This window comes from Aptenodytes patagonicus, chromosome 2 (genome assembly GCF_965638725.1).
Source record: "Aptenodytes patagonicus chromosome 2, bAptPat1.pri.cur, whole genome shotgun sequence".
Classification (NCBI taxonomy): Eukaryota; Metazoa; Chordata; class Aves; order Sphenisciformes; family Spheniscidae; genus Aptenodytes; species Aptenodytes patagonicus.
The window spans coordinates 87650500-87675640 of record NC_134950.1 but is presented as its reverse complement, the minus strand read 5'-3'; the positions used below and the strand labels follow the sequence as shown (position 1 = coordinate 87675640).

Genomic DNA, 25141 nt, shown 5'->3' with positions numbered 1-25141 from the left:
ATGACCATAATGTTTTAAGTCAAGCTATCTGACATCTTTCATTCCTTCTGTGTTGACAAAGGACGTACTTCAAGGGTGCTCCTGCTTAACCTTTCTTGCACTGCCACTGTTCTTTAATTAAATGCATTCCCCCAGTGAAAAGGAGGAAAAATGAATGCATAACTCAGCCCTTGCATCACAGTCTAGGAGCAGCAACTAATTCCATTGAAGGCAAGTTGGAAAAAAAAAAATTCTTTGAATGCATTCATACTTCCCACAATGTGAGTATGGAAAAGAACCACAGTCAATAAGAACAAACATGCTGGAGGTAGAAATCAGATTCTGTCAAATTTTGGATTAGTGTCATAATACCTGTATCAATTTTTCAGCACTGTTGTGGCTCCTGTCATTTTAGTTTGATTTCAGAAGACAAGAGTTGTTCTAGAAGTCTACTAATGCAATCCATTCTAGAAACCAGCACTGGGCTGAGAAAAAATTCGTTAGGTTCAGCAGATTTAGCTTGATTCCCATATACCTAGGAACTAGCATGACTTATCTTTCTTACTAGTTTTACTTTTTAAAGTTTAAAATTTTAGGTGATTATCAATCTTTGTTTTTTCTGACTAGGAAATCACTAGCCTAAAAAAGCTGAGAAACTGTTACAGAGTGCTTTTCTAGCAATTGTGTAATTCACCATATACAGTCTTGACACTCTGTAGTTTGCATATGAAAGCCTGTTACTACCACCATCAGTTTAAAACAAACAAACAAACAAACAAACAAATCCCAAAACTCCAAGAAACTTGATGCAGTGTAAAATCCTACAAATTATAAATGTGACAAGATTTAACTTTCTCAGGTCAGTAGCAGAAGACACATATATATATATATACACACACACATATACACACATATATACGATATTCATGCCACAAACCCGATTTATATGCATTTATATATGCAAAAGTAGGATGTCTAAGTCTGGAAACAAGTTTGACTACATTTGTCTGTAGAAAGCATATTTAGTTTAAGGAAAAATCCATAGAAAAATAAATAAACTGAGGACCGGTTGTGAGAAAGTAAAAGCTAAGGTGTTCTGAGAATACATCAGACAGAGAGCACGCTTATAAAGATGAAAGTCCTGCCAAAATCTACTAGCGCTGTCCTGAGTAAAGTGTGAGAGACTCCAAGTTTAAATGGGAAAGTCATTTTGAGAAAGGAGGCATTTTGGTTCCTTGGAGGACTCTGCTTACAGGGCATTCCAGAGTTGTGAAGAAACTGGAACCAGGCATTATATAAAGATGCTTATTTTTTTGTCTCAATGTATAAATTTATTGCATTAAGTAGAGAAAGGTTTGTTTTGGCTCCACTCAGAGTTTGTGTGCACATAGCAGTAGTGCAAATTCACCACCTCTCCCTGTGCACGCAGCATGAGAGGCAGCTTTGCTCCCAAGGCTGTTTGCGCTCATTAGCACACATTTGTGCAGAGACTAACATGTCCTGTATCTCAGGTGGATAGATTAGCACTATTATGCCTATGTGGCTTTCAGCCCTGTGGTGGTTCATAGCCATATCAGAGAGTGTCCAGAATTAGCACCAAACCGTTTAGTCTGTGTTTTCCGTTTAATCTGGTTTGCCTGTGCTTTCTCAGTAAGTGCAGTGTTTATGCCTACATATGTGCCTTGTTCCTCAGGCACCTCAAACTTTCTTGCTGTCAGCTCCAGGTACGTTTGGTCTACTGACACTCCTGGGCTGGGAACAGTAAGGACAGGCGACCTGTGGCAGGTGGGTTGTGGGAGTCTCTTCTGGGGAATGGAGGCAGACTAAGATCCGTTCTCTCTGACAAATGCCACATTAAGGCTGAGGAAAGAAATCATGTGCTTTCATTAAGCCGAGAACAGGTAAGGGTGTAGGACCCTGTGCAATGGTCCTCTGGTGTATTCAAAAGAAGGATCAGGCAAAACCATCAATACTACTTGAAGTCACATTAAGATATCATATGAAGATAAAAAAGAGGATAAAGTTCCTGTTAAAGTGAGAATCTGGACTTGTATTCACTATTTCAGTCCTAAAGGACTGATAATGGAACATTAAAATGATTCTTCTCTGAGAAGAAGTATAACTAATTTGAAGTGATCATTTAAAGTAAATCAGAATAAGCCTGTGATTTTTTTTTTTTAATTTAATGGATAGATCCAGCCCAAGTTTGTGTCAAATATAAGATCAAAATTTAAAAAAAAATTAGAAATATATTAGCCAATGATAAGACATTCTGAGCAATTATGTAAGGCAAATTTAACTAATGATACTGAGGGAAAAAGTAGGGGACTGAGGTACAAGGTTTTGCTTTGCTTTTTACCATTTTTTTCCCTTGATTGCATGCAGGTTTTACATCAGAACATGAGGTTTTTTCCTCAGCAAATAAAGGGTAGGAAGTTATGAGCAAATGATGACAGCAGACAACTCTACTACTGAGCAACATTCTGGGTTATCTCTGCCCATCTACCCTTCCTTGAGAAACAGATGCTCTGACAAGTTTAGGTCTTTAAATAAAAGTCAGCATAGCATTCATAAATACATAGGACATAGATAAAATGGTGAACAAGCAGATATTAGTTATTAAACAATATCTATGAATAAGAATTTGAGAGCTTCCATGGACCAAATTCTGTATCCTGCTAGGAGAATGGCACCATCTGGTGGTTCTTCTCTTTGGAAAATTTCTAATGGAAATTGCAATCATAATTTAGAGTCTGTTTCTCTACCATAAAACTGAATATCTTGTAAGAAGTGCTAAAAGTTAAATAAGAGGAGAAGTAATTATATAACAATATAATTGTCACAATTGTCCATTGTGGAAGCTTACAGTTATTTCTTGCACAATAAATGCCATGTGAATATTTAAAACAACAAAGAAAATTACCCAGAAACTAAAACAGCTTATTAAGTGTTTACTTGAACTATCTGTTCAGAGCTATGAGCCACTAGTAAAGAAATGATTCTATAATTCTATGAAATAAAGTTTTCTGAACACAGTAATGGAGTACAGGAATTCAAAAACATATGTAAATTTTGTTGGTCTTTTTGATACAAGTGCCCTCATTTACTCTTTCATTACAGCATAACTCAGTTGATTTTGGGACTCCTGTAGTAGTAGTTTTTGATTTTCAAATATGATGACAGTCATTGCTAAATATGTTCTGTAGGTTACCAGTGGCGTGAAAGTCTCAAGTAATCAGTCAGTAGCTCCCCTGCAAATAACGCAGGTGACTTCTTTCACAGGGGTCTTTGAAGACAGCATATTCTGGCACCTTCTGCCCATCATACTTGCCCTGCTACATTGCACTACCTGTAACTTATCAGGTATCTGGATGAACTGGGTATACTCCCAGAGCTCATTTCTGCCTAAACAACATGCAGTCCATGTGATACCTTGCTACTGCATGGTGGTCCATGAGAAGAAAGTTTGGGAACCATTACTTTATGAAAATTGACATCCATATCATCTGCATTATACTGTAGAGGAAAATATTCCAGAAGACTTTTCCAAAAATTTGTGTTTATCTTAAATAAACAAATGGTATTCTAGGCAATGTAAAAGAATAAGTATAGCCAAGCAGGATTTTTCTTTGTGTGACCACAACCAGCAACTGATGTGTGCTTATGAGTTTTCAGTGAGAAAATACTTAGAATTACTTAAGGACAGTAATTTGCAACTGCAAAATTCAGTCACCATTGGGAACCCCTTTAGTCCCAAGCATGTAATAGAAATATATTGAAAGCGACAAAGGAAAATTAATTAGACAGTTTTACATAATGGTCAAAGAGTGCATTCCCTCATTCAGTGCAGCCTTCACATGCCTACTGAATTTTAAGAAAACCAGACTGTGTTCTGCATTATATTTAGCTGCAATAGCAAAGACTTGAATGAGCCTGTTTTGTCCACTCTCTTCCTATAAATTTGTCCTCAACTAGCCCCCATTCACATGAATTATTATTAATTTCTTTTTTTTTTTTTACTTTTGATGATAAAAAAAGCATAGAGGCCCATAGAGAAAGTGAAATGAATAAATAAAGAACCAGACATTTAGAAGTGGCCTGACAGTGCTTGGATTTCTCAAAATTCCAAATTGTCTAGCTAGTTGTGACATACACTCATTTTTGCCAGCCTCTTGACATGAAGCCTGTTGTTGGCACGAGATGCAATGGGGGCCAGGAAAAAACTAGTTGTGGAACAGTGTCAGTCATTTGATATGCAATGGATTTCCAGAAAACACAATCTCACTTTTATTCATCCCATAATTGATTAAAAAGATTGAAATGTGTCAAAAAGAATTATTTTGAATATTGCTATAAAATAAAATTAAAAAGAAGATGAAAACAAGAGAGGTAGGCCAATTAAAGTCAAAGGATGAAAAATGGCTGAGCAGCTGAATGTCAGCTGCATCCAGAAGAATTGCTTTCTGGGAAGGACACAGACTATAAAAGAGCTTTTTTTTCCATAGAGAAAAATATAGAGAAAGCAGGAACTGCTTCAGGGACATTTTATCAAGTAGTGCTTGGGCAAGGTTTGAGAGTGGAAGTCGCAGAGGAGAAAGGCAGGTGGAAAAGGGAGATGGGTGCAGAAGAACAGGCACAGTAGGGCACGTGGCAGGAGAAAGAAGGAGGATAAACGAATGTAGTAAGTAAACATGGGAGAGTGCAGATTGAATTGGCTGAATGTGGAGCAGAAACCCACTTTGCTCTTTGTGACTCGCCAGCTGGAGTCTATGGGAATGGGAATAGGAATATGGCAGTTGAAGATTTAGGCCTCTGGAAACTGCAAAAGGTATGAGTCTTCTCAGCAGCCAAGGAGAAGACCTTCAATCAGTCTAGGTAAGGTATCACTGTTCTCTAAAGAGGAGAGAATATTTTTAGCAGCTGGATGGAAGATGACATTATTATTGTTTTGAGTTTGGTTTTGCTATTAGACAGTAACTTATACTATGACAGGAAGCCTCAATAAGTTTGAGAGGAAAATAGAGAACTTGCTGCATTCAGATGCTGGAAGTTTTAGCACCTCTTCCCACAGCTGTGTGCTTGCAAATGCACGTGCTCCACTTCATCTAAGGGGTTCCAGAGTTGGGGGGGGGGGGGGGGGGGGAACAAAGTTATTCTGCTGCAGGAATAAGGGACTGTTCAGCTGAACTACAGTATGATCGTATGTATTATTCAGAATGATCTCATTTGCCATAGGTCTTTAGTAGTTAATAGTAGTTAATTAGTAGTTAAAAAACCAAAAATGAATGCTAAAAACAACTGCTGTCTTATGCCTGAGGCTTGTTACTAATTTTATCACACTGTTGAATAATTTGGATCTCATTTCAGGGATCAGTTAAGTTGACAAATGTGATTGTGGCTCTTGGGGAAGAAAATTATTTTAAAAATATTTAAATTTAGGACATAAATTATAATTTATTAAAGGGGCTATTTTTTTGTCTCCTCTAGCATCTGTGATACTCTTACAGGTTGGGGTACATTTCTAAAAACCTTTAACAATGGTCTGAGTCAGTTTCAACAGAATTTAGTGAAAGAACCCTGACTAGCATGTTTTGGAAGTGCTAAAAATCTACAAGCTAATCAGGTAAGTTAGAGAAATGATTCCTGTAAAAAGAAAACACACATAAAATCTTCTTAAATGCTTCAGAATCGAAACAGATTTTTTAAAAAGTTGTTTAATGTTTAATGTTGCTTCTCAAAGGCATACCACTTTGCAAAAGGGACCAAAATATTTTGAAATTGGATTTCTTGTATACATTAATAATGAGATGTATCTGTGACAGGTGACAGGAGTTTTTTTATTTTAAGAGTTCCCGGGGAGTTCAATCACGTATTTTGGATACAGAATGCATTGTCTGCATAGTTAATGATTTGAAGAAAAGAATGGTTGCAGAATCATGCAAGCAATGTTTCGAGTCAATATTTCCATGAGAAAGGCTGCTCAGAATCAGTCAATAGCTCACAAAATCAAGTTTGAAAATTTTAATTTTAATCCCATTTCTCTGGATAAGTATCAACATGACAGGAAACATCTGGTTTTATCTAGAGTGATAGAGCTAGGTGGATTTCAAATTTCAAAACAACAGGGATTTCTAAATATATGGTCCTTCACTACCCAAGGTAATGAGAGCTTTGTTGCTAATTTTAGGATGAACAGGATCTCACCCTTCCCAAACAGGGCTTTACAATGGGAAGTGTAGAATAACATGAGCTGAAATATTCTTAACTGGGAAAAAGATAAGGAGTATAATTATGTTTTGCCAGAAGATACACTCTTCAACTAGCTATGAGAACAGTTTTGTTTACCAGTCATGGCTAAAAGAAGGAGTTCTGAAAGTGGAGGTCCAGGCTTTTGATTTACCTCTGACACACAGGGAAGAGTGGCAAATATGTGAATACAGCCTTTAACATCACCTAGAACGACCCCAGGACCACTGGCTAACTTGTCACCAGATCTGGTGTAATTCCAGTTAGAAGTTTTGCAGCCACAACCCACTCAGTCAATAAAGCAAACTATTCCGTGAGGATTCAGGCATTTATTTTTAGACACAAGATGAATGAAGATTTAGTTGGTAAATGAACACTGTCTGTATTTTGGGGTGGGCAGGTACATTAACTTTTAGAGTGTTGAGATTGAAATCTCGAGTGCCTGAAGTTAAATCATAAAACTTCAGCACCCACAATTAGGACACACTGATGAAAACAATACTAATTTTAAAATGGAGTAATTTTAGAGTAATAGTCTTCTCTAAGCAGACAAGGAGGGGATTTTGTCCAGTACTTCAAACACCCCTTCGCCCATATCCTCCATCACGTTCCTTACTTGCCACGGTAGTAGTTTATGCTGGAATCACAGCACTGCCTTGAATCTCTCTTAAGAGATTAAAACTGAGTCACAAAGGGTAAAAGTGTTACTAAAGGCTTTTTTGTGTTAATGAAGAGTTCATTCACTTAAAAACTCAGTTCCAGATATCTTGAAACTGTTTGCCAGTTAGCTGATTATACGCACAAAAATGTTCTAGGAAATGTTTTAATGCAATAGTCCAATTTTATGTAGAAGACCCAACTTCTTTCTGTTTCACTGCTAGCAGTGGTCTTATTCCACCTATTGTAGGTAAATGGCTGTCTTTCAGGCTCACTAGTTAATATTGTCCCATGTTGCTGAAAACAGATTTTCATTGATCAGGAGTGCTCATACAGAAGATACTGAGAAGGAAAAAATGAAAGAAAGAGTGACATTGCATGAGAGTCATCAAGCTGTCTTAGAAAAAAGGCATGTAAGCTTGTGAATAATTAAGTAAATGAAATGTAAAAGTTTATAAGCAGTCACACGTATGAAATTTTCCAGAAATGTGGGCAGTACAAATTTGAACTTCCTCAGGCCAAAAAAGGCAGCTGAATTGAGAACTCCCACAGCGTATGTGAGTGTCTCTTCCACTCCTCATGCCATCCTGGAAACAAAAGCTTTCTTGCTCTTGCCTGTTTACCATGCTCAAAACTGAAATGTTTTGCATGCATTGGAATGTTTGAAATTACTTAAAATCATGTTTTTGCTGGAGGTTTTTTTGTTTGTTCCAAAAGCCACACTTTATCTTTCAGTTTTTAACAAGACAAACAAACAAGACCAGGTATTTGCACAGCCATAAGTTACAAGATGCCTTCTAAAATATCATAAAGTATTGTCCCAAATAAGCAATATTTTGTAATTCTGTCAGCTCTTGAGATCGTTGTTTGACTGCTTCTTGGCTGTAGTCCATAATTTTTTCAAAGGTATGACTTCAAGGAATTTGAAGAAAGTGATATACTGCTTTATGTGTCTTAGATTGGGATAGTCTGGTGTTCTGCCCAATGTTACATTTCCAAATTATGTATATTATTATGTCATGACCAGTGATATAATAGAAGACCTCTCTATTATCACCACACTATGGAGCACTGAACTGTCTTAGAACAGCATCTACCACTGTAAGTGTGAAGGCTCGCGTTTCCATTTTATCATGGAGAATCTAAGAAACAGTGAAATACTTTGTTGACCAACAGTCTGGTATAGAAGTAAGAACAGGATGAGATCTCCCTCTTCCAGTCTTCTGCTTCAGTCACTGTCTTTCCTGATGCTGAGAAAAACTCTGCCTGCAGTATCTTGAAACAGAGACATGCTTAGTAAGGCAGAAAAGAGTGAAAAGCATGTTTCTGTGACCTTTTGGTAAAGAATCTCCTCCTAGTTATGACTGGGAAGTGCATTCCTCCGGTGAAACACTGACATTTTCTTTGGCGCACTGGGCTTTTCTTAAGAAAACCGGTTGTAAGTCCCTAGTCTGGCAGCACACAGTCCAGAAATTTACCTGCTGTGAAGGACGCTTGAGGTTTTGTTTAATAATACTGTATTGTCAAGGCTTTATACTGATCCAAATTGTAAAGTAAATACAAAATTGGATTTACTGTTCAGATCAATAACAAATCAGAATAGTACACTAGAAGGTTGTCATATGATTTTAGAAAAAAAAAAAACCAGAATGCAGACACATGAAAAGAAGGGAATTGTCACACTAATATAAGATATTTGAGACAGGAGAGTCATGCTCACAGCTAATTTTAAGTGGGTATGTTTAAAACTTCTATAGGTTTAATATGACCTTGTAGTTTGAATTTCTTCTCTCTCCTAATCACTAAAATATTCTATTTTCAGTGTTATGAAATTGGCTAAATATGCACAGTAGTATTACCATAACATTTTCTGTCTTCAGTTAAAACTTTATAGATTTTTGCTAATTAATTTGCAACTGTTCCTTATGTAAAATAAGAATTATACCTGTGTATTGTTATGGTAGTACCTAAAGGCTCTGAAAAGGATTGGAGAAGTATTACTCCTGATGCTGTACAAAGAAAGAGTGCTACCTACGTCAATACTGGACAGTAATATGATGCAATAGAAACAGATTTGTGTGATGAAACAGTGAGTGCTGAGAACTTGGCATCCAGAGTATACCTACTCTCATGGTTTCAAATAAACTCTCATTTGGCCCCTTGGACTGAACACCTACCTATTAACAGCTGTGTTGCATCAAGTGCACACCTACAGCATACCTTCCAACTTAGCTTCACCCCAAAATAATCCAGTTTGCACACTTAAAGAGTGCTTCACATATTAACCAGAGCACAGTAAGTGGGGACATTTGAAAGATTTACTTCAAAAGCACAGTTCTGACCCAAAATAAAACACTAACACAGAGGCACTTCTATTGTAGCCACAAGGGCAAGGACGTAGTAATACTCTGAGGGGAGGGATGTCTGTTTATACAGTGCACAGAATCGCAAAGGTAGGATTAGAAGGGATCTCAAATTCACTTACTGCATTTCCATGAGGATCAATCACATATATGTCATTCCTAATGAATGTTTAATCTGTTCTCAAGAACTTCCAAAGATAGTGATGCTACAATCCCTCTAGTAAAAATAAGAAGGGGAAAAAAAAATGTGCTTACCATTAGCATTAGGGCTCTGTTTGAAGACTGACCACTCTTAACCTGAATGCCTGCACTGTTTTCTGTTGCCAGCTGTTTGTTCCGCCTCTCTCTCAGGAGTTTCTCCTGCAAGGATGATTCAGCTGTTTGTGCAAAGTCCACTAAACTGCTGTGAATTATCAAGGAAATCTGAAGTTGACCTCGGTTTGTACTTTTATAAGTGGTTGGGTCATTCCTATAACAGAGACGGGACTTCTGAGAGGGAACAGAAAGCCCAGCTGAGGAGAAGAGTCACCACAGTCAGCCCTGTGCAAGCTATCTCTGTTCATCCATCAAAAACCTCTGTCTCCTTTGCTGTATGTTCAGTTCATTACTCCTTACCCTGTTCCTGTAGAAAGGGAAATTAGTTCATTAGCTTTGTTTTAGGAAGGCCCAACTATTGCGGTAAAAGGTAAGAAATGTTTGGAAGGGATATGATGGTTTGTGTTTCAGGGTTTAAACCAACCACTGCTAGGAATCAGACCAGGTCTTAACAGAGGGCCATGTTATCCTGAGTGTTTTCAAATGGTGGATTTCTTCCACCTTTTTTTCTGCAATACTGTTTGTGATGGAGGATGAGCCTGATGTCACTTGGAGTAGCAATGCCTCTTTTACCTTTTTTCTTATTCTTGCAAATGAGTTTGCATGAGGGAAACGTTTTGTGGGGCCTGAGGACATCCATGCCATTCCAAGATCTGAAGCCCCTATAGTCAGACCCCTATTATGGGTATGTGGGGTTACTGTCCCCTATCACCGCTGAAGGTTAGTGTAGTTGGATGTTGATGTAGGAAGAGATGTAGAATAGTATAGAAATTATGAATTAAGTCACTGAATGGATGAGATGACTTTTTAAATTTTAATGCAGCTGTATAGAGTAAAATTCTATGGATTCTTCAGTGCTTTGATCTTGAAGTAGCAGGACTGTCTTCAAAGCAATATTCTGATTAAATAATTAAAGAAAAATTGGCACCCTTCATATAGGTGAAATATCACATTGCATACTAGATTGTGTAGAAGTCACTATTGTGTTCTGAGGTTATTTTTGCATGTTATTGTGTCTCTGACTAATCCAAGTTTGCCCTTAGAAGATTTGTAGATTTTAAGTAGGAGAAAAGATCTAAAGGTAAATACAAAAAAACATGAAGGAAAAAAATGTTCATGAAGACTGCTCTGCATCCTTCTTGAGAGATTTAGCCACAACACTTTAAGTAGGTAGGAAGAGATCTGATGCAGGCAAAACAAACTTTAAAATTGCTCAGTCATCAACCTCTCCAAATCTCTTTTCCTTGAAATGTCACCAGATTAGTATGAAATTTGGTTACCAAAATTTGATCCTAAGTGCATGACTCTATTAAAATATAACTGGCCAAAAGATCCTGATAAACTTCTTTCTGTCATTCAAAACTAAAAAGATTTTTTCACCAAATTCTGGTGTAGGAATGAACTTTATTCAGGTAAAGATGCCTGATGAACATAGAATTAAATTATTTCTAACCAGGTCCAATATCTGGTAAAAATAAATGAAACAAACCAGCCTCCATATACCATCCAAACATCTACTGAGAATCAAACCAAAGTCTCTTTAACCGACATTCAGTACGAATGACATGTATTTCACACTAATGTTTTCTTGTGTCCTGTGTAAAACTCAAGTTTTCCTATTACTACATTCTGAATAAATCATTTGACATTTGAAGAATTGATGTGTGAAACTCCAGCTCATGAAAACTTCAAAGAGTAAATAAAGGAAGTACTCTATGACATGCTTTCTCCTGAATTCTTTGTGTGATGGCCACCATTTCTGGTGTACTTTTTTTGGGGGGGGAGCGGAGGGGGTGGTGGTGTCACAGTTTCAAGACTTTTGTCACACCTTAAGAATCTCCAGGAGCTCTTCAATGAGAAAAGTGAATGTGGTTTCCTGGATTGCTTAAAAATGCTTCTTTTCCTGGTACTCTTTTTATCTGGCACTAGAAGGATGGTATGTTGTTGAAAGGCATGTAGCTGATATTAACAAGTGTTGTACAGCTAAACATCGTGACAACCATCAAGTTGCATTAGCATTCAAAAGCTAGGAATCAATTCCAGTATATCACTTTCCTCACTCAAATTGAGGTTAATACTTAGCCTTTTCTTTGAACGTTTGCATCTGAAAAATATTTTTATCACACTGAAACCATTTTACAGATTAATAAATTAATAGCAACTCTTTGTGCTATTATTCTGGGGTTGACTCTTTTTTCCTCAAACCCTTAAGATTTCAGTGTGTCAGGTATGGCTAACATCTATTATTTCACAATTCCATTGAAGAAAATATTTACTTCCCAGGGCACATCTAATTTCATTCAGTGTTTTTGGCAAAGTCCTCTGGTTCAGACATAGCATTTGATATCAGAAAGGTTCTTTCTTCTAATGCAGCTTACACCACGTCCCTGCAAAATATAAACTAAACCAACAAAGGCATGCTTTTATCAGCACAGAGACATCTACAGTAGGGGTTTTGCCAGCATAGCTATTGTGATGAGAGAGTGTAATGGTTATTTTTATCTCCCACATCTTAGTCATGATGGGTATAGTGGCAAAATTAAGTCCCTGTTGAGTCATGGCCTAAAAAGTTATCAAGTTGTCAAGATGACAAAAGCAAAAGTCAAAGCTAAGTTTTTCCATTTCCTAAATTTCATATATGTGAGAGGATCTTCTGTCACATTGGTAAGAGGAAAACAATCCACAGACTTGAAAACAGAAAGGAAAGATCACTCTCAAGAGATGTATTTCTCAAACGGATGGATATTAAGCTTAGTATTTGCTAATTGGTTCTTGTGCTGCTCTCCTTGTGCATTATTTCCAGCAGTTACTTTACTAGGTTACTCCTTTATGTGCATATTGGGTATAGACTATTAGCTGCTATTTCAAGCTCCTCGTTTTCTTCAGAAGTGCAACCTCTGTAAACATTATCACAGCCGTGGGACTGTGTAAGCAGCTGGATGTCTTTCTAAATAAATAAATAGCCTAAATTAATAAAAATAAATAAATTAAATAAATATTCACTGCTAACAGAGTCATTATTAGCTTAGCCAGATTGTGTGCCCTTAGTGGCTTAACTCTGGCCGACACCAACAGATGAAGGTAGGAAAAAAAAAGGGGAAAAAAAAGAATTGCTTTGCAGATTTCCAAGCTAAATAATAATCTAAAAAACCCACAGCTGTAGGTTTCCCCTGTTTACCCTCATCATGCATGAGGGAGACAGGGATGTCCAGGAGAAAGGGGCCTATTAATTAACTAGCAAGAAAGACTTTGAGAGGCAAAAACATTGTGGGCAATAAAATGTGCTGACTTTTTCTAAAACCTTAGTTCTGCTTTATAAAGCATTTACGGCATAAGGAAGAAGAAACAAAAAAATCTTTCTTCTTCACAATGCCATGTCTTCTAATTTGCCAGGAAAAATACCTCAACACTTAAAGCCCTGTTTTCCAGATGAAATCAGAGTATGTATGTGGTTCAGCTTAACAAAGCCAGCTTCCATACTCCCTGGATTGTTAGCACTGTAAATCAAATGTTATTCTGGAGATACTAGAAATACGTTTGATTATGCACTAAATGCTGAGACTTGCAACAGCTGCTTTTAGCTACCAGCACAGCAAAAGTATTAGCAAAAAGCTGCCATTCTTCATCAATTATAACAGGGAACGGCAGTATTGCTTTTGTGGACATGGCTGCTTCTGACAGCTGAGAGAAAAATATATATATGTTCAGTGTGGTGTCTGGAATGCAAAACAGGAGAAAAGTGTGCTTCCCTGATTGTGTCTAGTATTCAAGATATTGATGGAGCCAGCAAGCTTGTGTTATTATCAGGGCTGCACAGCCATGAATACGTAAACTGGAAACAGGCTTTTCCAAGTAAAATACGCCTTCCTCACATTACTTTAGCGGAAGTCAGCTTCAGGAGTATATCTTCAAAACATATTATTGGTAATTTCTTCTATAAAAGATAAGGCCCAAAAGGGCAATGTCAGCATCTCTTTTTACAGATGTACATGTTCTCCCAGTACCAGAGCTTTGCTAAAACTGCCAGTGGCAGGTCAGGGGAATATTTACTGAGACAGGGGATCTCCTGATCTGAATTGCAATGTAGTGCTGCAGTGAGTCATAAATTCACTTCCCCCCCCAAAAAAAAAAAAAAAAAAAAAAAGAAAACACAAGAAAGGTAGATGTTGATTAGGTTTTGACTTGAATTCTGAAAAGAGGATGGACGTTGTTCAGGTTGCCAAGGTGCTATTCTGGGAATTGTTTAGGAATAATATTGTGCAAAGTAGTGAGTTTCTATGCCAGCAGGTATGCCCCTCCTTCCTCCAACCCATATAAAAAATGTTTGCACAATTGTCTGATTTCTTTCAAAAGTACTAGGCACCAACAACTCCCAGCAGAGTGACAAAAACACAAAATCATACATGTGATAGGGGAGAGGTTGTACAGCAAGATGATAACAGCTCTTCTAACTCTACAAGAAAACCATGTTGGGGGGGAAAAAAAAAAGAAAAGAAAAAGAAAGCTTATGGCAGAAGATCTGCTATTCAATCTTTACTCACCATGAATAGTGCAACTACCTTGACAGTCCATTGCAAAAAGTAAATTCTATGAAAATTCACATATGATATGTCTTATTCATTTCCTACTAACCAAAGACAGGGGAAAAAAGTGAAGAAGGCAAATGGTAAATCACAGACCTGGGCTTCAAAAGAGGAGACTTGAGCTTGTTCAGGAATCTGCTTGGAAGGATCCCATAGGAGCACCCGAAGAGGTCGTGGGATCTCTGTCATTGGAGATTTTCAAAATTTGGCTAGACAAGGGCCTGAGCGACCTGCTCTGAGTGAACCTCTGATCTATGCGGAGTGGAGAGAGGCTCCAGCCAGAGCCTGTGGAACACTTACAACATGCTGAAGTCCTGCTCTCACTTGCAGTATCCCTTCTCAATTGCTCCCAAACCTTACTGCTCCCATCCAGCCCTCTCTTGCCTCCTCAAAGCCTCAACGCAGGTCCCCCTCACTTTCTGTGGAAAATAATGCACTGCCACTACTTAACTGAATTTCGCATTTATTACCAAACTTAATGGAATTTGCAGGCCTAGTGAAAGCTGATCTTAATAAGAAAAAACTTGACATATCGCCACCTCCTTTTTTTCTTCATCTTTGCAGTTCTATTGAATATACATAATTTTTTCAGGAATCATGTCTAAATAAGTCTGTTGTCTTATTCTCCTAGCCTTGAATCCTCTAATTTTCCTCTACAGTGAAATAACCAATTTATCTAGTCCCACTGGAGTTTTGTGAATTCTTGGTCATGCCCTTCAGTTCAATGAACTAAACAGAAGAAATTAAGATTTCCTGCTTCATTTTTTTGGAAGCCAACAATAGCTCCACAGCCAGCAAGATACCCCACCTACACTTTGGTGATGACAAAACTTATTTGCAGGCTGAAAGAGGACAAAAGGTCAATATTATAGTCTTTTATAAGAAAAAATCAGGGGAAAAAAATCAATAAATTAAATGTTGTTTTGAAATTGGGAATGGTCTGAATTTTGGAGTATTTTTGTTAACAAATTTTGACTGGTCATTCATAAGAAATTAGAAAATATCAAACTGGGTGTATTAGAAAACTTTGAGATGCCTTTCTAGTACTTTTTGGATGGGAAGAGATTTAATCAATACTGCTGTTCTTTCAGACATTCTTTTGATTTTGGCAAAGTAGCACTTTTACTAATGAAAGACTGTCAAGACAAATGGTGATAGTTCTAGAAGTCAAATCCTTATTTCATAAACATTCTCATTATGGTATAAACTCAGGCTTCCTATAGTTCCCTCCAGTCATTCTAATATAAACTACGAGGCTTTTTTTAGTACTATTTTAGTCAGTTTCACCAATGAGTTAGAGATCTTGGGTCCATTCTATTTGCAGTTATTGCTGGATTGCCTTTGGACTTCAGCCAGAGTAAAATTCAGGCCAGTATGCTTGCTGTGATTAAAACAACTATTTACAATATGTTAGTCCGCAATGTTGTCTGTATTATTTTAAAGAAAATATAATCTTCATTGAAATTCCATACCATTTCCTTGAGCCGTGTGAATGGTTTAGCACTATTTTTCTTTTTTCTAAAACATAAATAACTACTTAAGCACATCATTCTATTCTTCTGCATTTTATAATGACTTACAACAAATATTTGTTGATTTCACATCAAAAATTAAAAATATAAGTCTTTTTAAATACTGACAATCATATAAGGTATTTCCAAAGAACAAAAAAAAATGTATTTTTTTGTTCATTCGATTACTCCATGTAGTGACGTAAGTATATATTTTAATTAAAATGTCATAAGCTATAGTAAATGTGACCCTCCATCACTACCTTTGTGCATTAAAGATTTACAGCTGTAGTGCCCTGTATTATTGCCTGGGGAAAAAAAAAAATTAGATTTTAGAGTCTACTTTTAAAAGTATATTGGTTTTATGTTTTGCAATAAAATAAAAAGCTTGTTAGATACAATGGGTGATGCTTGATAATACAGAAAGGATGAGAAACCAATTTCAGAAAACCTGTTTAGAACATTAGGTATGTATTTAAGTTAGTAAATTACTGGAGGCACATTGAAAAAACATGCCTGACCTCTCATGAAAATATAAGCTTTACATATTATCTGTTTGTTGTAAAAGATCTGACAGATGAATTAATACTGTTGAAACTGTTATCACTGTGAAATAGATTATTTTTCATATTCAGTGCCTGCTATTTATCAGGCTAAAATATGATTTTGAATGTTTGCCTTAATAAAACTTGAGTTATAAATCAGCATTTCTTCTTTCTTTTGTGTAATAAGGTTGAATTACCTGGAGCATGTACCTAAGAATATCTAAACTAATATTTTTAGACATCTAAGAATTGGTCTGTGCAGGGATCGTCAGGCACCTAGGTCAATGGCAGAATTTTCAGGCAGGCTTATGGCCGCTGTCTGCTTCCTTCACCTTGCAACATCACATTTTTGCATGAGAACTTAGACATGGATATGGATTCCGCTGTGGTGTTTCACATGCCTACCTGTGCATCACTGGTGCATGCAGACCAGTGCTACTAGGCTCCCTGTGACCAGCCCCTGGCTGCAAAGTGAGCTGCAGGTGGCTGGCATGAGTGTAGATGCCTATATGGTAGAAGTCTAATAATAGGTGACATGAAGTCCACTGTAAGTATCACCATGAAAGCACGCATTGTGGCTCACGCTCTTTCAGCAAATCTTTGTTTTTGTAAATAATTTCTGGTTTGGAGGAAACTGCTGCTGGTGGTGTAGTGGTCATAGTGGGTTTGGAAAGAAGGGGAGATGGTCAATGCTCTGTAAAAAGGATATTGGCTGGCTTTAAGCTGCTGTTGCTAAGGCTTAGGAAACAAATGATGGAATAGGTGATGAGCTCCAAAATCCATTCTCAGCCACAGTAGCTTTGCTTTGAATATGCAAAAACAGACAAACACGCTTGCTGCTGTGACTGATGTTTCAGTCTCCTGAGACACTGTATGGATTAAATTTAGGAAGAATTATCAACTTTGCTTATTAAAAATCCCCCCACTAACACGTTCAATACCTCACATGCCAACATATTAAATATATGTGAATACTTACATCATAAAGAAAAATTAAGGTTGCTTGAATATCTTAATTGAGCATTTCTTACCTAAATCTGTTGGAACTTAAGAGAACCCCATGAATATACTAAGTCAGTATTTCTTGATTTGTGTTAATTTAGTATACTTTGTAAAGTTTCTCTTATTCTTAAGTGTTACCAATCCATGCAAACAGTCGTAAATCATAGTATCATAGAATGGTTTGAGTTGGAAGGGACCTTAAAGACCATCTAGTTCCAACACCCCTGCCATGGAGAAGGATACCTTCCACTAGATCAGGTTGCTCAAAGCCCCATCCAACCTGACTTTGAACACCTCCAGGGATAGGGCATCCACAACTTCTCTGGGCAAGCAGTTCCAGTGTCTCACCACCCTCACAGTAAAAAATTTCTTACTTACGTCTAATCTAAATGCACCTTCTTTCAGTTTAAAACCATTATCCTTTGTCCTATCACTACACGCCCTGATAGAGTCTCTCCCCATCTTTCCTGTAGGCCCCCTTTAAGTACTGGAAGGCCGCTATAAGGTCTCCCCGGAGCCCTCTCTTCTCTAGGCTGAACAACCCCAACTCTCTCAGCCTTTTAGAGACAAGGATGTTTTGCAGGACAGTATCAAAATCAATTACAATTGTTGGATTTGGGGTGGTTTTTTTCTGTTTTATTTCACCTGGAGGAAATATATTTATGAATTCCACTAATTCAGTGTCATGCTGATATATCTTATTCATTGCATATGACTTTTTGTCGTGGGTTATCTTTTATTGAAGATCTGAATAGAACTTAAATACTCTACCATGTGCATAAAAAGGTAGGCATAATGAGATAAAATATAAATAATTTTTAATCTATTAAATACAGATCATCTTTCCTTCTTGTTGTCTTTTATAACAACAATAATGAAATGTCGTTTAACCATAAGGAGTAAAAATCAAATTCATTCCAGGTATTGATTTGATAGAATAAAATAATAAATAAATGAGTTGGTATTTTATCTATAATTCTACAAATAAATGAATAAATCACACTGTTCATATGAAGGTAAAAAGTTCTTAAAGTATATGTAAGTTTTCTATAAGAAAAAGACTGCAGCATTTTTTTGCACAGACTTTACCAGAGCTAAATCTACCTTCTAACTATGACCTAGCATAGCAAACTAGCATGTCTTACAGTCCTCTTCAAAGTACACTGTAATTATTTTTTTCTGAACTGAGATTCTAAGGGTTAAAAGAAAAACTCTGAAAGTGATAAATACAGGTGCAGAATTGTAAGTGAAATGGATAGAAAATAAGCATTACTACTTAACTAACAGCTTAAGTACTTAAGAGGCACAATGTTTTCTTCTTAAATAATTTCCTTAAAATCGAATCACATTTATGATTTAGTCTCATTGCAGCTTCCATGTATTAGTTAATACTGATTTCAAATCTCAAGATCAGCACAATATTAGGTTTAAGAATTCTTTTTTAAAGAGCTGGCATATAGACTTATATTATGTGTTGTTTTCAATTTGCAAGTGAGGTGCAGTGAAGGAAAATTCATAAAGATGATATATCCTAAAGTTCAAAAGTACTGCAAAAGTATTGATTAGGTAACATGAGATTTTCCTCACTGCCTGACTTTAGGAGCCTTTTAACTGTCTACATTTGTTGTCCAAAGTTAGTCGACGTGAACAGTCAGTAGTAAAATATGTGATTCGCTCTCTTGAGGTAATGGCCAGTGCTCTGTGTGACAGGTCTGCTGTTTCTATCAGATAGTCTCAAGTGTTGGAGAGCTCTTCGTTATGGTGTTTGCAGGTTCTCTGTTGCTAACTTGTGAGAAGGCAGGTGTTGTGGCTAGCCTTCCAGAAACATTAGATTTTTAAATCCTGACCTTTGGTAGGTCTTCTCGGTGCTCGGCACATCAGAAAATAAGTGCACATACAAAGAAGCTTAACTTTCTGGTCTTGTGTTTGTAAATCTTGGTCTGCCTGTCTGGTTCTCTTATGGAGAATGGTGGCTCCCTTCAAGGTGCAAAGCAAAGGTCTTGGTAACATGACAACAAAATTTTGTCAATTCATATTCAGAAGACAAACTAAAATCAGCTTTCTGAAGTAGCAACAAGTGTGGCATCAGAAACATGAGTCCTGACCCAAGAGGAGACTCAGGAATGTGTGACAGCACTGCCTTTTTTTGACAAAAGTGCAGGCTATTGTCTTAAACCAGTCCCGAAGCAGCACACTTGTCAGCCAGAGCGCTCAGTCACCCAGTTCCAGCTCAGACCTCAGCATCTGGGAATCTGATGCTTTGCTCCACCACTTCAGAGGGGAGCAAAACTCACCAGTCTAAGGTCAGAACACAGTGAAAGACTGAACAATTTGGTATGGAGGCAAGAAAGTGGCAACTATGTTAAAAGGTAGCATTTCTTTTCAGTGGAAAAAGTAGACTGAATTTTTTAGGTTGGAAAGATAATGAGATACTGTACAATGAAGGAAGACAATTGTGTGTATACCAGGAAGGGAAGTTGTACTGTACAGTGAGTGAACATGACATGTTTTGTCAGTGTAATTGCTCCAGAAGGAACAAATCTCCCTTTTTCTTCCACAACAGTAAGGGTCCAAAGGTGGCACGTAGAGTGAACTTCTGTTTTTTGATGGAAGAGGGGAAAAAATTTGAAAGCTAACATTTATTTCTCCATCTTGGTCACTGGAGTAGAACTAAGTTATTGCTGTGGCTCCCTGAATTTCTGGAGCAGAAGGTAGGGCTGAAAGTGGGAGATCCTGTTACAAAGATATTCCTTATGGACAGGAACAGATGAAAGGCATCAAATGCTCTACAGATATTAGATAGCTTCTGTCTGTCGTTCCAGTAGGAAAATGTATTCCTCTAGCTGGGCTTGTCTAAGCTATTCAATGTATAGTCATTTATGGTTATGAGTTATGTAAAGAATTGTTATACTGAACCTGGACTTTGATCTTCTCTAACATGAATCATTCCTTACCTTTCACATCCAGAAAATCAAGAGTGACCGCAGGCTTTTAGTTAACTGAATCCATTTCAATGGTTTATTTTCATTCATTTATTCATTGCTAATCTTTTATTTCTTTTAGAAGGTGATTTTAATGAAACTTTCCCTCATCTTAAAAACATGATCAGCTTATTGACTTTAAAAAGTGATTTTTAGTCAAATAACACTTATATTTCTGTCTTCTTCAGGAGTGTCCTGGTTTCGGCAGGGATGAAGTTAATTTCCTTCCTAGTAGCTGGTACAATGCTGTGTTTTGGATTTAGGATGAGAACAAAGTTGATAACACACCAATGTTTTAGTTGTTGCTAGGTAGTGCTTACACTAGTCAAGGACTTTTCAGCTTCCCATGCTCTGCCGACTGAGCAGGCTGGAGGTGCACAAGAAGCTGGGAGGGGGCACAGCCAGGACAGCTGACCCAAACTGGCCAAAGGGACATTCCATACCATGTGACGTCATGCTCAGTACATAAACTGGGGAAAGCTGGCCGGGGGGGGGGGGGCGCTGCTCGGGGACTGGCTGGGCATCGGTCAGCGGGTGGTGAGCAATTGCACTCTGTATCACTTACTTTGTGTAGTATTATTATTATTATTACATTATTATTATTATTATTATTATATTTCAAGTATTAATCTGTTCTTATCTCAACCTACGAGTTTTCTTACTTTTGCTCTTCCGATTCTCTCCCCCATCCCACTGGGGGGGGGGAGGAGTGAGCGAGCAGCTGTGTCATGCTTAGTTGCCGACTGAGGTTAAACCACAACAAGGAGATAGAAAGAATAACTCTTGGAATAGCTTTTCATTCTCTGTTGTTCAATAAACAACTGTAACAGGAGCAGTCTTGTATGACCAGCCATCATGCAGCAAGTATTTTTACAATGTTAATTCCAAACCCTTCAGCATCAATCCTCATATGGATAGATGGGGGGGAACTGAAAAAAAAAAAAAAATCCTTCAAACAGCTACCTTTGCTATGAGTTACTTTCCTAAGTCATAGGACCTTTCATATGGAGCATCTCTCAGTGAGGTACTCCCAGAAATAAACTTTTACAAGTCCATTAAGGTTAATTTCAGATTGTGAACATTCTTTAAAACTTGCCAATTTTCATTACAGAAAAGTAGCAATCTTGAAGTATTTGCAGTATTCCATGGTTATTCTTGAAAAAAAAGTCAGATGACCTCCAAATGCAGAACATTTCTTAAAACAAAAGTGGTGGGGTTAACCTTCCTCCCTGTCCTGTTTCTCATGTAGGTTGTCTTAACCCTCACTCACTCCAAATCAGCATTGCAAAGCCCAACCTTCATTTGCACAGAAGATCATAAGAAACTATCAATTCGTCAAAGCTGACAGGAAAGCCTAAATATGTGGCCATTTGTTTTGCTGAAGACTGTAGTTTGAACACTGTTTTCATTATAGGGCAGTGGGGAAATGCAGGTAAATTGCTTTAGCGACCAGCAGGAGGGACAAGACATTGCCATTTACAGTGAGTTTTCTGTCTTCATGTGCGTTTCTTTTGCTCCATGGCATGGGTCCCCTTTAAGTTGGAATATAAAGCAAACTGCACTAGGTCTGGTCTATAACCATGGCTGAAAATAGAGTATCAAGGGGAGGTTCTTCCTCCACAGTACTTTTTTTTTTCCTACGGAGCTGTGTTGGAAAGGGAAGAAAACTCAAGTCTGGATTTTGAAGACAACCAGCTGAACCAAACAGCTAATTTCATTCTACAATGGGAATGTGAATTCCACTTTAGGAGACGGTGGTATAGTTTTTTAAGGTACTTAGAGATTGGTTCACTGGCAGGTTCAGGAGCTGCTTGATCAAACACTTGTTTTAAAGGCAACTCACATATTTTACTTCCACCGTTGTCAACCTTTTCACAAAACTGTGGGGCATACTCCTTTTTCAAAATCCAGTATTGCGCTTCTCCAGGCCTCCATCCTATATGTGTTGGATAAAAAGTTTTTGTAAATAATGCATGCATCATAAACTGTTTATAAATATCTTCTGATGGTGGGCTGTTTCCCCTGTCCTTCCCATTATGCCTCAGCTATTACCTAGATGGTTGCTAGCATGGAGATGAAGAATTGACTGTTTTATTCTCGCCTTGTTTCCAGGGGAACAAGAATTACAACAGAATCCACTAGCAACAGGACTAATGTGTCTGAAACATCTCTGACCAATGCTCTATACTGAAAACATGATTACCTCTTTTTCTTTGCAGGTGCATATGTGCTTCAAGTAAAGGCAACAGATGCTGATGATCCCACTTATGGAAACAGTGCTAGAGTGGTTTACAGCATTCTTCAGGGGCAACCGTATTTCTCCATTGATCCAAAGACAGGTAAAGAGTTTATCAGCAACAGTGGAAATTTTAAACTTTGGATTTTGATTCATGTGGGCAGTATCAATGAATAAATATGGACTGGGCTGATATGCCCAAAAGCCAGTAGAGTAACGCTGCACATGATTCAGTTTTGGATATTGACTAGTTTTTGAATGAATTACAATCTGTTGTTGAAACAAAAGAAACATGCTCCTCCAATCAGTCCTGGAATATCTAATATATATATACATTGAACTTTTTTTTTTTTTTTTTTTATGCTTTACCATTGCTCTATAGCTAAAGCTTTATCTGCTACATGCGTTCTATTTTTTGTTTTTTCCTGATGATTCAGTTTTTTATCTTGGGTCTACATTCTTTTTTCTCAGCATTTTTACTTGCTGAACTTACGGTCAGAAATTCTCTAACAATGATTGTTTTGCTATATAGAGCTAATTTGAGACTGTGGAACAGCTAATGATCTCCTGCCCTCCTCTTTTCCTGGGGCATAGTATGTTTTTCTGGGGTTACGGGATGTGTGAGCAGAAAAGGATAACATGTATAAAGAGAGTGAAGTATTTGTGAGGTTGGTAGACACATTAATTAGGTATCTTGTCTTATATTTCTAAATGTCATTCTTGTTTCTATATTTAGTAATTCAGTTAAGGAGCCAATAACCTACATGGTGAATGTCATGCATTGTGTCAGCCTGAATGCGTTACAGGAATAGTTGTCCATATGTCCCTTTCAGCAAATAGTTTCTCCTCCCAGTGAAGCTGTAGTTGAATGTCAGGCTGTGTGTTAAAGAGGCTTTATACCTGATCAAACAATAGTTTGGTGGTGAGAGCCTCATAAGGCTATTAGTGGACTATCTCCAGTGGGCACATTCCTTTGTCACATGCTCCATTTAGCAGGAGATAGTATTGCAATTTGCAGTGAGCAACTTTACTTTTCAAACTGAAATGGGACTTCTTCATGTGTCTGGGGGAAAAAAAGTTTTTACCTTTATACTTATTTTTTATTTCAGTCTTGTAAAGAATGAGAAGGAATTCAACGGCAAGAAAAACCTTTACTGAAGCCACAATTGGAGTTCTATTTCAAGTTTCCCAAGAAAAAAATTAATAGTTATTAGTACTTGAAGAAGAACTTTTTTCCCGTGGCACTTTGAATTGCTGTATCTTATGCTCTCATCTATTACTCAGTAGGGAGTAGTGAGTGGACCATAGGTGATGGCCTGCACCTACCAGCCCTGGAAGATCATACAAACCCAGTAATTCCACATCTGTCTATTAATATCTTTAATGAGTTACTCAGGTGGACCTTGGTGGTAAAAGAATGGACACAGCTGTAAAGGAAGATTCATGAAACAGCTAGCCCAGCATAGCTTAAAATCCTATACCAGAAAAAAGCATACAGATTCATGCTTCTACAAGCAACAATAATGTGCTGTAATCTGTCTTACATTAGAAAGGTCACAATATGAGAGTTACCTGTGGGTATAACAATGACTGTAGAGGTAAATAGTATGTGAATAATAATGCACAGGATGCTGCTTAATGATTTGCTCTAAAATCCAGAAATCTTGGGCAGCACTACAGATCATCTGGGATTTCTAATTCTTTATTTTATAACTGAGGAGATGATACAGTAGTTTTTCACTGCAGAGTTTTACCACCAGACATCTGCCTTGAGTGTTTTTGACAGGAAAGGGGAAGAAAGCCATTTGGGTACAAAATAACAGACAATTTCAGAACTGCTGGCAGATGGATAAGCATTTATTGGGTTGCTGCTGTTGGGTTTTTTGCCGTCTCTTGCATTCTAGTGACAATTTTGAGACATTCCCTTGTAGTTATTTAAAGAAATTAAGAATATCCATACTAGGTCAGACCAAAGGTCCATGCTGCCCTGTACCATGTTTCCAAAAGTGATGTCCTGCTCAGCTCTAGTGAAGGATAGAAGAAGAAGTGTTTAGTGATACACCCCCGAATACTCTTCTAGTCTTCAACAACTTGTTCTTACGAAGTTCCTGGGTGATTAGCAGTGTCCATGTAACTAAAACTCTGAAAGGATTTCTCCTTCATAACTTGTCCGCTTTCCAGTAGAGTTGACTTGTCCAGGAGCACAGTATCTGCACACCCAGCAACTAGAAATTCCACAGCAAAGGTTTTTTTCGGTGAAGAACCAGCTCCTCTTTCTTCTTTGAAATGCGACACCTCTTAAATTATTTCATACCTCACACCTGCATTGCACGAGACAGTGAACAGTTAAGTCCTGTTTATTGGTTCCCCATGACCTTATAGACCCCAGTTACCTCTTTTCTAGATTGAAGACTTCTTTAAACGGAAGCCATTCCATAACACTGATCATCCTTCTCTTCCTTCTCGGGAAGAGAAAGTGTACACAGTATTCAAGAAGGCAGCTTATATGGATGTATAAAATAGTTTAATCATAACACTTTTGTTCTTTATTCCTTTTCAAACAATTCCAAACATTCTCTTTACTTTTTAGCTTCTACCACACAAAAGCTGATATGTTTGTGGAAATTTCTATTATTACCTCAAGATCTCATTGCAAAGCAGTAATAGTGAAACCACTGACCATAAATTTATATGTAAAATAAGGATTGTGTTTGGCATGCACA

General features: G+C 37.4%; 1 protein-coding gene across 1 annotated transcript in view; it reads left to right on the top strand.

Annotated features, from left to right (window-relative positions):
• CDH12 (cadherin 12) overlaps nucleotides 1-25141 on the top strand; it is a 630395-nt gene that overhangs the window by 522070 nt on the left and 83184 nt on the right. Inside the window, exon 5 of the mRNA XM_076330376.1 lies at nucleotides 22402-22521. Within this exon, the coding sequence (XP_076186491.1) occupies nucleotides 22402-22521 (120 nt within the window). The remainder of the gene's footprint in view (nucleotides 1-22401; nucleotides 22522-25141) is intronic.